We start from the raw sequence: 16,136 nt of genomic DNA on the forward strand, positions 1-16,136 counted from the left end.
GCCCCGCCGCCGCCGCCCTCATGTTCCCCCCTCAATGACGGGAGCCCCGTCGCCTGTCATAGCTCCCTCACTGAGGAGACGGCGCGCCCTCCTCACGGGTCTCTGCGCCACCATGAGAGATTCACGTCTCCCTCTGGCCTCGCCAGGCTCTGGGCTCTCCACAGCCGCCACAAAGGAACCCCTCCTGGGGCCGCGAGAGGTAAAAGCCAAGGCTGAAGCGCAGGCCGCAGCCGGGAGGAAGAGGACCCACAGCATCGCGGCTCCCCCCAGGGCTGCGGCATCACCCCCTCGTTGGTGCCCACAGCGGGGGGAAGCTGCTGCCCGGGACCCAAGCCAGGGCACTGGGCGAGGAGTTGCACTGACACACTTCAGGACTTGTTCTGCTCAATACCTTCACGGCCAAAAGTCCAGCAGTCCCTGAGCCGGAACTTCAAGTAGCGTTTTGATAACGTAAATCAACGCTGCAGGATAGGAGAAGGGAAGCATGGCTAATTGAAAGCGCACCAGGAATTTAGGCGTGCTGACTCTGACATTTAAGGTGACTGTTTCACCGCAGCCCAGGAGGAAGCATCCCCAACATTGTCAAGAACTCCCACATGATCTTTGGTGAATGTGCCTTGAGCTTGTGAAACCTGGAAATATCTTTGTTGGAGGTGGCAGGCATTTGCTTTGTCTGAGGGGAAAAAAAAGCACAGAAGAATGCTGTTTTATCTTTCCAAGAAAATATGAAGGAAGCGGGGGGGGGGATAGTAAAGAAAACAGTCCTTTCAGCTGTGACAGGAGAGTGTTATGCTATGAGTACATAAACTTGGCATTTGCAAACTGTAGCAGTATTGTAGCAATATTTGATGCTAAAATTCTGTATCTTTTGGCAAAACTAACCAAAGAATGCTAATTAAAGAAAATGGCTTAATTCTCTACGCGCTCACTTGAATTATTTAGGGACAAGTGCTCTTTGCCAGACTGTTGTGCAGCTTTCAAGTACCCCAGGTTGTGCTTTCCAGTTAGTCCCACCCCTGATGCCGTGGCTGTCCCGACTCCCGCTTCCTTGTGTGATGAAACATTAACCGCCGGACCACTTTCGCGTTTGCAAAAAATGTGAGTGTGTTTTGCTGGCAGAGGTTTTTGTTTCCACACAGAGGGTCTGGCCAGGGCTGGAGCCGCCTCCTCGCTTCTTCGGCTGCACGCTGGGCTGTATCCCGAGAGGCAAGAGCAGGGTGTTGGGTGCTCCTGTGCCCTCGAGCCCTGCCCTGTTCTTAAAATCTCTCACCCCCCCTCGTGGGATCCCTTACCTGCAGTACAGCTTTCCAAATTATTCTTTGACATCAACACGAGGATCGGGCTCTTCGACCGGAACGAATCCAAACGCGACACACTGCTCCCGGCCTGCAGGCAGGGAGACCTTTCTTTCTGGCAAGATGCTAGAGCCATGGCAGGCAGGGAGGCCTTTCTTTCTGGCAAGATGCTAGAGCCATCCTGACAAGGCAGAAGGCACCAGAGGATGCTATATGGAGAAAAGAGAAAGCCCTGCAGGAGCAGAGAAACGAAACCGAGGAAGAAACGAGAGGAAACATTGACGTGACTGCAAATAAATGAGCTGGCCACTTGATGGCAGCAACCAGCCGGGTTAGGAACAGGGAGCGTGCGGTTCAGCGACCGCCCCGGCCCTGGCAGCAGAAGTTGCCATAAACCACCAGCCCTGAACTGTCAGAGCCATTTGTATATGAAAGCAGCTCTGCTGTGTTCGCAAAGCCACGCTTCTGCTTGTTTTCTCTCTCGGTTAGTGAGGACAGCTTAAGTTGTGTAGTTGCCACATCTGAGCGAGAAGGATTTAACCGAAGATTCCCCGAGAAGGTGGAATACTCCTGCCCTTTGAGAAAAAAAAAACCCCACAGTTCTGCAGATATACGAGGACACTTCTGGCTGCTGCACAATCCCCTGCCACCCTGAAACACTCTGTTCTGGCCGCCCCGCTGTGTTTTATGAGACCTGGAGGCACTTAGCTTGTTCCAAGAGACGCCACCTCCCACTGCAAAAGCAAAGGCTGAGGTCGCACGGCTTTCTGTCACAGCGGGGAGCACCCACCACATCTCACGAAGGAAACGTGAATAAACTTTTTTGGGCGTCCCTTTCCCCCCACCCTATAGCCATGACGTTTGCAAAACATCAAAGAAAAAACACACAATACTCACGGGGCAGCCGATGATTCGGCCTTCTGCAGCCGTGGCAAGCACCGAGTCAAGTCCAGGCCTCCTGGTCACTTACGGCCTCTCGTCTCCCTGGGTCTGTTGACATGGGCCCATCACCGTTGCTTTGGGCCTTCAGGACAGGTAGATGTGAATGATGTGTCGAGGTGAGCCCAGCGGAGCTTCTTCAGCAGGCTGAACAGCGTCAGTACATGAAAGCAGTCCCCGAGGTCTCGGAGCCTCCCGCGCTAGCAGGTGGCGGCACAAAAAGCCTTTCCTCATGCTTGGAAAGGAGATTTACTCTCCTAAGCACCCAGTACTTTTTAATTACAAGCAGGGCTTCACCCCAAACAACACCCTCTGCTGTAATGTATCAACTGTAGCTCCAGGGATACCGATGGACCTAAACAGACTAGGGTTTGGGTGAAAATGCCCCAGTTTTACAAGAGAACACAGACAACTGTACTGCCACTCAACTCTACAGCAAAATGGCCTTTGGCATCATAGAACCCAGCTTTTCAGAGACACTCACTGGCTTGGCACGGCCAGAAGTGTACAAGAGGCCAAAAATGTACAGCCAGAGCAGATTTTGCAGCAGAGGCCACAAACTGCCATTGGAAAGTGCAGCGTGGACTTCGGGAGAAGCTTTTTCCCCGAGGAGGGTTGCGCAGGGCTGCAACAGATCACCGGAGGGGCGGGGGGGGGGGGGCTCCTCTGTCAATGAGGCTTTCAAGGCTCAGCTAGACAGAGCCCTGATGAGCTAATGCTGGCAATTCACCCACTTTGAGCAGGAGTTTGGACTGGAGAGCTCCAGGGGCCCCGTCCAACAGCACTTCTATGTTTCCATGACTTAAGGGGTGAAGTGAAGCCTCCCAGTACTTTCACCCAGAGCAGCACCACATCGCACAGCCAGAGAAAGGCTACACCACTCTGCTATCACCACCAGAGCCAGCTGCGGGCTAGCCTCTCTGCATCACACTGGCTGTTCCTCCGCCTGCCTTAGTCTTAAATTTCAAAGCAACTGTTGGCCAAGAAAGTGAAAATTTTCCCAACCAGAACCACTCCTGCTGAACTATCCCCAAAGCACAGTTGGTGGTGCTAGACGACAGCAGCTTGAGCGTTCAGACCCAACATACTCCTCTTGCCAGGCTCTCGGTTTCTGGCCAGCTTGCTCATTAGCGCTGTTTTCTTATAGGATTTGTACTAGCTGCTGAGAAGCATAGACACTACAATCAATCCTAAAGCCTAACAGGTTCAACAAGTATTAGTCAGGCTTCATATGCTGCTTCAGCATCACTGGCTTCTATTTGAAGCTTGTCTTCCCTCTCCTTTTCCAATAGCAGGTAGGATTCAAGCCTTACATTAATTTTCTCCAGCCCATTTCATTTAGCTGTTTTTCCCTGACACTCCTGTCTGCTTTTGACTGATGTCTTCAAAATGAAGACAGAAAGAAAAAGTCCTGAATTTTTTTCTTTTTTTCTTTTCCCCACTCATTACACAAACTGAATTGCAATTTCTTGTAGTAGCTAAGGATATCTCTAGTGCTGGGCTCTCGTATGAAGCTGAGCAGCCAGCTCCTATCTTTGATGGAGCAACAACATACCTGGGCAGGACGAAGAACCTCTGCTTCAAATCAGTTCATGAGTGACATAAAGGTGGTTCAGGGAAACACAGCCCCACTAACCAGAAAGTTGCAGTTTGGTGCTGAAAAACATCTAAACAACCTCTTCTGAAGGATCTTTCTTCTTTCATGTCCTTCTAGCCAGATACACAGGAAGGGAATACCCTTTAAACTCTTCCACTGGAAAAAAAAATAAACAAAATTCCAAGACCCTGGGAACTGAAAAGAGCAAATAAATATCTTAGCACCATCCTAAATTAGGGATGCTTGCATGCAGGATAGCCTTTGCGCACTCAGAAGAGGAGCTCCCTGTCAGAAAGCATTGTTGTAAGGCAGGGTGCAGACAGGCATCCTCTGTCTAGCTGAAGTGGTTTCACACACGAAAGCCTCCAGCGGTTTGTTACCACTTCTCAGGTGGAAATTACCATCTCTGCATCCAGCCAGGATTAACAGGTCAAGGGAGTGCTCCTAGAGAGCTCCGATGCCAACTCGCTCAGCGCGGGTCAAACCACTGCCCAAAGTGGTTGGAGTCTATCGGGCTGATGCAATGCCACGGTGGATTAGGATGCGAACGTGTGACCAGCCCCAGCAGCAATAAACAGTGGAGGGTGATAATATCTTAAATAATTCTAGCTGCTTACAAAGGGTTCGTGCGGTTGCAATACCTCAGTGCACATATGAACCAGAGCTCCACAACACTTCATGTCTTAATGTTGTGGTTTAACCCCAGCCGGCAACTAAGCACCACCCAGCCGCTCACTCACTCCCCCCCCCGGTGGGATGGGGGAGAGAATCGTGGGGGTAAAAGTGAGAAAACTCGTGGGTTGAGATAAAGACATTTTAATAGGTAAAGCAAAAGCTGCGCGCGCAAGCAAAGCAAAACAAGGAATTCATTCACTCCTTCCCATCGGCAGGCAGGTGTTCAGCCATCTCCAGGACAGCAGGGCTCCATCACATGTAACGGTTACTTGGGAAAACAACCGCCATCACTCCGAACATCCCCCCCCTTCCTTCTTCTTCCCCAGCTTTATGTGCTGAGCATGACGCCATACGGTGTGGAATATCCCTTTGGTCAGTTGGGGTCAGCTGTCCTGGCTGTGCCCCCTCCCAGCTTCTCGCTGGCAGGGCATGAGAAACTGAAAAGTCCTTGACTAGTGTAAGCACTGCTTAGCAACAACTAAAACATCAGTGTGTTATCAACATTATTCTCACACTAAATCCAAAACACAGCACTGTACCAGCTACCAGGAAGAAAATTAACTCTATCCCAGCCAAAACCAGGACACTTAAGCAGATTTTTCACCAATAGACCAGAAGGTACATCATCTCCCTCCCCAATTTTAGTTTTTCATGCTGCCGTCCTCAGCACCGGTCCCCCAAGAGCAATAAATGCTGAGACGGTGCGTTGCAGGAGGGTTGCCTGGGAAGGAAAGCGCTGAAAGAGGAACACCATCAATTTGGTCTCCTGCCTTGCTGCAAAAGGAGCTAAATCTTGCCTAGGCAAAGCCAAATTCCTCCTAAACAGAAGAAGAAAAAGCTTGCTGTCTCCTCTGAGTGCCATGAGAGATGCTGCGGGGGTCAGATACCTTGGACAAACCCAACCTGCAGGCACAGACTCACCTTCCCCACTGGCTAGTAAAGCCCGTGAGTTTTCGGGATTGCTGCTGGATGCCCGCATTCAATTAGCTGGCCTATCTGGAGAGCAAAGTCCTCCCAGTCCTACTCGGCAAAGTTCGCAGGAGGAAGAAACAAACGTGCAGGTGGAGTGACATGGCTGTCCCACCTACACGTAACCCCGTTTCCATTTAACCCAGCAGTGCTCATGTTGCAAAGGTCTTCAGTCTTCCGTCAGGAGATGTGGAAAGCACCATCAATCCTATCTTACAAGGCTTCACTCTCTCTCCAGGTAAACACACACACACGTTCTCCCACACCCATGAAGAGCTGCTGGTGATAAAGACAGTTTTCCCCTCCTGGCCAGCCCTGCAGATTGCCTCTGGGAGGCTAAAGGTCTGCCCGCTTCTTCCCCTGCTCTGCTCTTGATTTCACACACAGCAGGAAATTTGGAAGATAACATTTTCTTTTCTCCTTTTTTTTTTTTTTTAAATTTGCAGGTCTGATTCAGAGTCTGTTCAAGGCACTTGGCAAAGCCGCAGAGTGATGTTGGCTTGACTGGGAGCAACACTCTGGAAACACTGGCTGCCTTTCCTGCCAGGACGCAGCCGCATTACCCCCCAGGATTTACTCTATTTAAGAGCAACCCACAGCAATGCTGTTGGAGAGCACAAGGGAATCCAGACCAATTATTGGCCCTTCTGCTACACCCAGGAAAAGGCAGCTTTTCTTATCTTGGAAACTAAAGCAACAAAAAAACCCAGAAAACAGATATAAGGAGAGCTGTCAGACCTGGCTTACACATAACAACCTTTTCACTCACCCTTTTTGTAAAAAGAGAGTTATACCCTGCTCCAAGCCATAGGTCCAGATGGATCAAACCTTTGTGAACAAAAAAAACACTCAGTGATTTGGTTACAATTTCCAGTGGGCCACAGCTGAGCAACCCGACACAAATGCCATCAGGAAAGCAGAGGCTGAAGCAATCGTACTCTAGTAAATCTACTTAGAAGTGACAAGATTTTAAGGAGCCGCGAGGCAGGAGGGCTCTGTGGTTTGGAGGAACATTCAGAGCACACTTTGATGCTTTCCTCTTCAGCCAGGAGGGAGGCGATATTTGTTCTTAAGACTCTTAAAATACTTACAGATGTTCCCGTAATCCTTGACGCCAAACCCTGAAGCCCCTCATGCAACAGCACTATTACACACGGGGGAAAAAAATCACACGACTTCCAGTGCCATTTTGCCAGCCAGCAAGGCGTGAAGAAAGGATTTCTCAGTCTCTGTTCAGTCCTTCCAGGAAGCCAGATTTTCTCTGTGGCTCACAGAAGGGTTTCTGGAGGCCACAAAGGGAAACCAAAGTGGTGGAGAGCAAACCAGGCCACTGTCCATGGCAGGGAGGAAGAGTGGTGCATTCAGGTGGAAAAAACTGTGGAGCAGTCTCTCCTCACTTATCTGGAAGCTCATGCTTTGCCCCTTTTCCTTGTCCTGGCTGTTAACAAACTCACCCCCGGCCCCATCCCATCCGCTCTCAAAGCCTGTGCTGCTCCCTTCCCCTACCTCTCACATCCAATCCTTTCTGTGGAGCCCAGACCTTCACCCCAAGAATGAGGCAGGTTATGCACAGCTCAGCTTTATTTTCTCTTTTTAGGTTTAATGTTTTTTTCCCCTCCTTGTAAGAAATAGTTTAATGCTTTCTAGAGCTTCTGCTAATACCTCCTTCCTTCTTTGGGCCCGTTTGTGACACCTCTTTGGGGATGTTCACAGGATACAGCAAGCAGCATTGGCACCGAGAGGCGCAGAGGAGGAAGATGGGGGTGGCAGAGCACTGGAGTTGGCAAGACGAACTCAGCACGGCTATCTGCCTGCTCTGCTGGGCGGTACTGGGCTTGCCACTCCTTTGAGTGAGGGTGAAGGGCAGCTTTCTCACCTCCTCCTTGATATCTGCCCACTGCCAGGCAGAGGCAGCTCCCTCCCCAGGCAGGTGAGAGTCCCACACGGAAGTCAAGTCCCCGCTTGGTTCACGTGAGACCTCAGGCAGAGGAGCTGGAGAAGGAAACCACACTCTGCAGCGAAGGAAACCACACTCTGTGGCGAAACCCCAGGAGCCTCGCAGCTTGTCCCGCCTGCGGCCTCAGCTACACCATCAGTCCGACAGACAGCTCCTGAGAGATCTGCCCGGAGGAGCAAAAGGAGAGAGGGGGAAAGAGAAAGGCTCTCCACCATGCAGGTAGGAAACAGAAACTGCTCAGCTATTTCCAAGAGGTTGCTTTTCAGCACCTCTGAGCCACCCATAGCTTGGAAACATGGGACACTCTAAGCTCCAATCTCTACCACTCATGTGCTTTCAGCCTTTAAAGTACTCAAAATGTACTACAAAACTCCCGTTCCTCTTTCCAGCAAGCAATCTCATTCCTACCATGAACGTGCAACGGGGAAAGCGGTGTGTGCTGCTGGCTCTGCAGTTTCCTGCAGCCGGGCAGCAAGGCAGAGCTGAGCCCCATGTACCACCCCAAGGTGCTGCGGGGTCAGGCCAGCAGGGTCACGCATGGTCCCAGATGCTGGTACCAGAGTTCAGAGGTGCCGGAGCACTGATCAGAGAAGGATGGTTTGGACTGAGACCAGATCTTTTGCTTGTATAAACCCAGGCACTGCATGTAGCAGCGGAGGTGACAGCCCCAGATGTTTCAGGAGCACCTGAAATAAAGCAAGGGGAGAGGGGGAGCTGTGAAGTTTTGTTTCTCTAGCTTGAAAGAAAAGATGCGGTTTTCTTTTATTCAAAAAGCCAGGCAAACTCTCTAAGATTGGAGCAGCTAGTAAATGTACAGGTGCACCATCTGCCTGTTCAATTAAAGATTGTCACATTTCTTAGGAAACTATGAGGTAAGGTGGAAGTGCTCTAAGCGAGGCGTTTGTGAGAAACATCCCTGACATACTAGCAATTTGATCATCTCAGTGTGGGTGATGGGAACCACCCAAACCCTCAGCAATCCCCAATTAGAAAGGAAAACAAGGATGCCGGATCCTATCCAGGTCCTTTGCCCGAGTTACTCACGCAGGTGACTACACCTCCAGCCCAAGGGTGCCTGTTACCATTTCTCTGAAGGATCCAGTAACCTCGCACAGGGCAGTGGGTTACCTGGCTTGCGACAAGGGCACAAGGGCCTGCTGATACAGCTGGAGAGAAACCAGGCACACTTCAGGGCATGCAAACCCTTTTTGACATTGAAATTACTGCTTCTCATTGTGCAGATTACTTCTCCTACACCTTTGCCCAGCGCACCTCCAACCCGCCTCCAAACACGGGGCAGGAAAGAGCTAAACAGGCACCGTCCTCCTTGATAGCAGGGATTAGAGCCCAGGGTTTAAACAACCACTTCAGAGCCAGGGTGGCCTTCCCCGCACGCAGGGCCAATCTGACTGCCTTGTGCTTGCTGCCAGAGCAAAGCAGCCATAATCTGACAGTGTCGCTAGTCCCCAGGGACAAAAAAAATGGGCCACATCTGGCCCCAAAAGCAGGCTGGGCTCCGACACAATAGTCCCAGCAGCCAAGGCTTAAAGCAGCCTTTGCCTCGTGAGGATGCCAGCAGCCACCGTAATGAATTAAGCCTGCTGAAATGCTGCTCTTCCATCATCACAGGTTTGCAAATCCCCCTTTGCAGCTGAATGCAATTTTTATCTGTTACCACTCCAGAGGTGGGTACTGGGAATTGTCTGTGCTAATCTGCAAATAATTTGCAAATTCCTCCCCGTTTTTCAGTCCTACGCAGAGGCGCTCACGATGCCTGCAGAGCGGGTACCAGGCGGTAAATTACGTTGCTATGGGAACACAGAGAAAAGCCAGACCCTGCTACCACGACGTCCTTATTGCCTAGAGAGCCATACACGGGTGGTGTGAGAAGCATCCCCACCGATTCTTAGGGCTTGACTGGAAAATTAGGAATCCAAAAAGCCTGCTCCAGGGCTTTGGCAGAGCAGAGGACACCTCCACAAACCCCCCTCTGCATCTTGGCCTAAATTGGGGCACCTTTTAGCAGTGGGAAGTGCTGGTCCTCACTACAACAGCATCTCTAGGGGAGAATATCCCTCTTCTCAAGCCTTTTCACTTTGGCTTTCTGTTGGTCAGTCTCCCCATGGCCCCTTTGCGTTACGGGAAGCCAGGGCCCTAGCTCCACATGAGAGAGGATTTGGCAGAGCATTTCAGCCCTTTCCTCATCCCGGTCTCTCCTGCTTCCATGGCCTCATTCTTCAGTGAAAGCTTGGGATCCAGATCTTACATCAGGGCATGGTTTCACCACCACCGCTCTGCTCCTGAGATTACAGCTGGATGAACTTGTCTGGCTGGCTGCTGTTTCAGGTCACAACGTCTTTAGTGGCAATACTGACTGATGATATTCCCCATCCCCTGGCAGCTCCTTCCCGCTTCTGTGCTGCAATACCATGCCCTCGGGACGGGCAGCGTAACTGTTTGTGGGGCTGCACCATGAGTCACATCAGAGAACTGCAAAAAACCCAAAAAATGCTGTTTTTAAGACGGGATCCATTCCCCGCCCCTGCCACAGTATGGCCTGCAGAGCGTGTCTTTATTAAACTCATTACATTCACTGGGACCTGAAGCCCGGCGTGCTCTTGCCAATCCATTGAAAGGCTGGTTGGACTAATCCCCTCTTGCTTATGAGAGAACTATGGCTGCAAAACCAGGCTGAGATCACATCAGGGAAGCCAGGCGTAGAGGACAGGGACAAAGTGGTTTGAAGCTAATGTGCTCCAGTTCTGGGCACCCACCCAAGAGTGCTCACTGCAGCATCCTTTGGCAGAGGGGCACCCCGGGCTGGGAAATCACGCCAGGCAGAGGGCAGGGGCTGCCACAGGGCCGCCTGATTTCCTTCATGCACCCCCAGAGCCACACCGCTTGGGTGTCTGAGCATTATTAGGCTTAAATAATGAAGGTGAGCAGCTGCGTTCGCCCCTGTGCAGCCTCTCTCTTTGGAGCCAGTAGCACACGGGAGGGAACCAGGTACAAACATCAGCAGCTCACCTTCCTCGCTCTGCCCCTAGGCCGCAGACTGAGGCATCTGAGGTGTTTTCCCAAGAACTCGTTTTTCACCTGCTTTGCTGCAGTCTGCAGGGTTGTGTAAGCCTCCGATTGTCCGTGCCCCACTCTCCCTTCACTGGAATTTAAAACTACCTTCCCCACCCTCACCAAAAAGTTAACAGTGCCCTATCTGAAAGGAACAACTAAAGAGGGGAAAAGGGTGATTAAAGATTGTAAAAACCACTGTAGCATGGAAAGAGAGTTAAGTGTTGACACTCTTCCAGTACAAATGTCAGGACATGAGATGAAACAGGATGGAGCAAAGTCCAGAGCAAAGGGAGGGGTTTTTTTTTCCCCTCCCGTCTGGCTCCCTTGCAACCCAGGGTGCCATAAACGTTGGGCATTACATGAGTTCAAGAGGAGGCTGCAGACACTCACAGAGCAGCGGTCCCTCCAGGATCCCTAAACACGAAGCCATATTTGACTCAGGAAGACTCCAAACTGGAGAGCAGGAGAGTATGGGAGAAGGTTTCAGACAAGCCTGCTCATACCCTCCTCCCCGGGCATCCCCTTGTGGCTGCTGGGAGAGGAAAATTGGGCCAGGTGGATCTTGATCTTATGTTGTAACGCAATTTTATCTACATGGGTTCTGTCTTTTTTGATATACTGTGAGTACGACCAATGACACACCCTAGAGCACCTAAACGCCAAGCGGGCTTTGCTGACAGGCAGGTTTCTGTGTACCACAAGCAGAGCACTGCTCACCTGCACTCACCACCCGGAGCGGGGCAGCTTGATCCCGATGCCCCCAGGCATCTGGGGATCTCCTGCTCTGATCCAGGGCATCGCGATGCCGTCAAAACATTTGCAGGGAGAGGTTTGCTCCATGCCCAGACACGGGATCTCCCAGGGAGCCTGCTGAAGCCTTCCCTGGTTTTCTCTTCCACAGGATGAAATTCTGTTGACTCCCTGGAGGGATTTTCCTGTCGAAGACACAGACCCATTTGCCCCCCCGGTAAGCTTTGCTCCCTCTGCACTCACAGCGAGTTCAGCACAGCTCAAAGAGGGGAGCAGGGCAATGTCAAGGCAGCAGCTGTCTCAGTTTCCCCATCCCCATTCTCCTGCTCACTCCCAGTTCCCAGGGGCCCTCTACACAGTCATGTTGAAGGTCCAAACCTCTGAGAGGCTGGAGCCGAGAGGGAGAGCTCTCGGCTTGCCACCTCGATAAATTCCCTGGTGTTTTCTGTGGGCAGGATGAAGAGAAGTGGGATTTCGTCCTGGTAAGCGACATCCACGAAGTGGGCAGCGAGAAGGAGATCAAGAGGAAGAAGTTCCTGGACGAGCTGAGCAAGAAGGGGTTCACCATCAAGGTGAGGGGCTGTAGGAAGAAAAGGCAGCAGATACTTGGCTATCTTGTGGTACCCAGGATCCAAGCCCAGTTCGGGCTCCTGCATCCCAGGAGATGGGAGTGACCTGAACCATTGAGCTGATCACCATATCAGTGCTGGAAAATAAACCACTTGCTCAACCAGGGGAGAGCCCAGCCCCAGGACTCACGTGGCCCCTGGCCCTTGCAGCTCTGCCCCTTTCCCTGCCCCTCTGGCTCTGCCAGCATCATTCTAACAGCCCTTCTCTTCCACCCACTAGAAAATTGAGGATAAGAAACTATTTTATGGAGTCCGTGCCCCAAAACAGATCTTCCAGAAATACCAGGGGCTCCTGAGGAAACCCAACAACAGGCTGCAAAACCCCAACGTCCATCAAGACGTACCAGTGACCACCAGGTGGGTGCTGAGCCGGGCTACTGACTTCCAGCATCTTGCACTCCCCTTTCTCTGCACCAGCATCCAGTTTCCAGCTCAGCTCACAGTTGCGCCAGGCTTTTCATTTTCCACAGAAGGCCACCTCCACCTACCATGTGCAAACTTGCCGGCTTCTCATTGTCCACAGCCAGCTCCCCATTTCTTCCCCCCTTCCTTCCCCGGATTTTGGTGCACGCCTTCTCCCTTCCCTCCCCTGTTTTCCAGGGCCACACAACACAAGTCTATATCCCCAGAGCAGCCTTTAACCACAGTTTCTCCTTGCTCAGGATACAGATTGTGAACTTCATCCTGCAGAATACGACGACGCCCGACCTCGGTAAGGGAACAGGGCCAGCAGGGGTGATGCTCAGCCTGGATCTGCAGGAAGGCTCCTGCCCCGTGGTGGGCACGGGCATTCCCAGCTGCCTCACCACCCACGGGGAGGATGCAGAAGTGGGGAGAAAGCCAGGGTGCAGCTCAGACAAGTAAATTTGCTGCTGCATCCAGAGGCTGGGAGATTTGGACTGCAGGAACCAGCAACAGCCCTCTACTCCCTCTCCCCAAACCCCTGACCTCAGCTGCCAACCACTGCTCTCCCGTGTCCCCAGAAGAGCTCATCCCTCTCTGACACTCCAGGACGAGCAGGGCAGCACAGGGTGCTGGCTTTCTAGCTGTCTCTAAGGACCTGCCTACCTGGCTTGCTCCCAGAGCCAGCCACAACACAGCCTGCGGCAGCCCAGCAGAGTAGCACAACCACAAGGATTAGTGCTGATCCCTTTTGAATAGCTCAGCCTCTCCCAGGTGGTGGTTTTTTTTTTTTGCCCCCCTCAAAGGCTCCAGAAAAGGTTTGGGGTGATTCTGCCTGGCAGGGAGTGCATGGGGTGAGAGCAAAGCTTCACTAATCCTCTCCGTTCTGCTCTGCTACCAGAGAAGCTGCATGACCTGATGAAGAAGAAGGTCTTTGAGGCGACGTTTCCCCTGCACGAGGTGAGGCTGAGCACATGGGTGACTGGGAGGAAAAGCCACGAGAGGTGAAGGAGCAAGACCGGGTGGGGGAGACCTTTGGGTAACTGGGGCTGCATCAAGACCTCCCTGGATGAAGGGCACAACAAAGCTCCTGACAGTAGCCTGGGAGCTGGCCTGGGGATTAAAGTTGCCCTAATAATCCTGTATCCAACCAACTTCTCTGCTCTCCAGAAAGAAGAGGTAAGGGAATTCCTAAAGGAGAAATGGGCTCGCTGGAGAGGTATATTTTGCCAACAGCCGATTGAGAAGATCAGGTAACACAGGCAGAAGAGGCACGGCAGATCTTTCTAACCAAGAGTTCCCACCTAAAACCCAGAGAGCTTTATGCCCTTTGCCAGGCTCCCGTGTTTTCTTTTAAATCATTAGTTTGAACCTGGCTCTTCTCACACATACTGGGCTTCTTCTGAAGCCTGCAAAGTTCTTACCCTAAGGGGTATCCCTGTGGCACCGAGCTCCATCTGCTAATTTTGCAGTATGAAACAATCCCCACATCTGCATGGTTTTTAATTAGCCCATTTCATTTTCAACTACGCGCTCCCACGTTCAAAGGAAGGCGAAGTGGGAACAGAGCATCAGTGCAGCACATCCAGCCTGAGGCTGAACTTGGGGCATTAAAGGCAACAAGGGGCTCCTATAACCACATTAAAACTCAAGGAAGAGCACAGCTCTTATTTTAAAAGGGGGAGAAAACTAACGCTCCATAGCCAGGGGAAGAAGGGCAAAAAGAACATGCTACTTCATAAAGTTGTCAGTAGGCTCTGTTAGGGAAGTGAAATGTTAAAATGGAGATGTGCTCTACCTCCTTAAATGTTTATTACAGTTTACAAGTCTAGCAGAGGCACTAGGGACTCTTGACACCTCCATGGTGCACAAGGTCAGACAACTCATCATTTCTAAGGTCAATGCATCATGACTTCTTGTTATCACAGAAGGATTAAGGGACTGAGTATGAAATTGGGCTGGGGGGGGGGGGGGGGAGGGGGGGGGGGGGGGCTGGGGTGGGGGGGGAGCGTTGGGGTTGTAGAGAGGGGGGGGGCGAGGGGAGCGTTGGGGTTTTTGGTTTGTTTTAAACAAAGGCCAGGGAGCACATCACCACCTTTGACTACTGGTAGAAAGTTAATTCCTCTGGAATACAGGAGGGGAGGCAGGTCCATCAGTCAATAGTTACCATCATTTCTTACCCATGCCTCCAACCCTCTTCCCCACACCAGAAAAAAATGAGATACTGCCACCATAAGAATGAGATGTGAAAGCACTGCAGGGAGATAGCTGAGCCCAGAAGGAAAAATTGCTCTGGTTTGAGAAACACCGCACCCCGCAGCTCATCTTCTTCAAGCCTGGCACGTCTAAAATTGTTCTGTAGACACTGATTGCAACTTGGTCTCTCAACTGTTCCCACTCCTCTTACCTGGCATACGGTCAACCTGACCACATGCAGGCATCTCCCCTTGAGTTAGACCCTCTGGGCTCCCTTCACGGAAAGGCAGAAGCAGTGCCTGTGGGACCATGCCCACTTCATACGGAAGCGGGCATCAGCAAGAGTGGCTCTCCCTGTGGCATATTAACCAAGGGGGGAAAGGGAAAAAAAAAAAAGAAGAAAAAAAAGAAATGAAATCTCACTCCTTAGTTTGCATCAGTCACCAGGTTGACTTAAGAACAGGAGAAGCCTTCTCACAGGCTTCTCTAAACCCCTAAAAAAAGAATGAAATCTCACTCCTTAGTTTGCATCAGTCACCAGGTTGACTTAAGAACAGGAGAAGCCTTCTCACAGGCTTCTCTAAACCCCTGCAGGACAGCATGCCCTACACCACGCGGTGTAGACCAAGCCAGCCCCCACAATGGCCTTGCGTTGCTCTCCATCCTGAGTTCACCTCTCAGCCAGAGCTGTGCCCTCAGCACATCTTTGCCGTGCAGCCCCACAGTGATGTCCACAATGCACTTCACTGCCTTCCCATGCAGTCAGAGCACAAGGAGAGCCAGCTCGCTCTCCTTGCACATGCCGCCGCTGAAATCCCCTGGGAAATGCTGCACGCGGTTCCTCCAGCTCCTCTACTCAGTTGGGCTGACTCTCCCAATCCCAACAAAATCCCCAGACATGCAGACAGCACTGCCCCTCCTAGACCCGATATCCCTTTGGGGGTGGAAGAGCATTTTCTAGTGACCCCGAGCAATATGGTCTCCTCCGCTGGCCCCAAAGCACATCTCATCTTTCCTTCCAGGTGCTATTTTGGTGAGAAGGTGGCCCTGTACTTTGCCTGGCTGGGCTGGTACACCTACTTGCTGGGAATCGCGGCAGTGGCTGGAACGGTGGTCTTCGTGGCTGGGATTACTGTTTTCAGTTCCAGCCAGGTGAGGTAAGGCAGTTGGGAATGCTGAACGTGCATTCCATTCATGAACCTTTTCTATGCACGTGGCTTTGAGACACTGTTATTCCCCTTTGCTTCCCTCTACGCCTTTCTAGCAAGGAGATCTGTGAAGCCAGTAACACCATCATGTGCCCACTCTGCGACCAGAAGTGCTCATTCTGGCTGCTCTCCGACACCTGCACCTACGCCAAGGTAGGTAGCCCCCTTCCCAAGACAGGCTCAAGGCAAAGGATGGGGAAACACTCCCAGCTTGTGCTGTTCCCACACCACTAGAAGGAAAAGCCACCCCGGCAAACTGGCTAGAACACGCAGGAAACCTCCACTAACCTCAGTAATAAGGAGGAATTATAGCCAGATCATGGTCTCCATCACCACCAAGGAAGACTTTACCACTAGCAAGTCCCAGTGTCCCTCCCGTTCCTGCACTTTGCCCTCCTGCAGCATCTTTACCTGTCTCGGGGGGGGGGGGGGGGGCGGTCCCCCCCC

At 51.8% G+C, this 16,136-nt stretch overlaps 2 protein-coding genes across 2 annotated transcripts in view; one reads left to right on the forward strand and one right to left on the reverse strand.

Annotated features, from left to right (window-relative positions):
* The window catches only part of PTDSS2 (phosphatidylserine synthase 2), a 57,284-nt gene extending 45,982 nt beyond the window's left edge, over positions 1-11,302 (reverse strand). The window contains exon 1 of the mRNA XM_009288156.2: positions 11,232-11,302. Coding sequence (XP_009286431.2) covers positions 11,232-11,302 — 71 coding nt within the window. The remainder of the gene's footprint in view (positions 1-11,231) is intronic.
* A 4-nt stretch (positions 11,303-11,306) lies between these two features.
* Positions 11,307-16,136, forward strand: part of ANO9 (anoctamin 9) — a 13,861-nt gene continuing 9,031 nt past the window's right edge. Inside the window, exons 1-9 of the mRNA XM_019474349.1 lie at positions 11,307-11,333; positions 11,406-11,471; positions 11,710-11,826; positions 12,104-12,240; positions 12,546-12,595; positions 13,187-13,245; positions 13,456-13,538; positions 15,504-15,638; positions 15,746-15,842. Coding sequence (XP_019329894.1) covers positions 11,307-11,333; positions 11,406-11,471; positions 11,710-11,826; positions 12,104-12,240; positions 12,546-12,595; positions 13,187-13,245; positions 13,456-13,538; positions 15,504-15,638; positions 15,746-15,842 — 771 coding nt within the window. The remainder of the gene's footprint in view (positions 11,334-11,405; positions 11,472-11,709; positions 11,827-12,103; positions 12,241-12,545; positions 12,596-13,186; positions 13,246-13,455; positions 13,539-15,503; positions 15,639-15,745; positions 15,843-16,136) is intronic.

Source organism: Aptenodytes forsteri, unplaced genomic scaffold (assembly GCF_000699145.1).
Source record: "Aptenodytes forsteri isolate BGI_AS27 unplaced genomic scaffold, ASM69914v1 Scaffold329, whole genome shotgun sequence".
Taxonomy (NCBI): Eukaryota; Metazoa; Chordata; class Aves; order Sphenisciformes; family Spheniscidae; genus Aptenodytes; species Aptenodytes forsteri.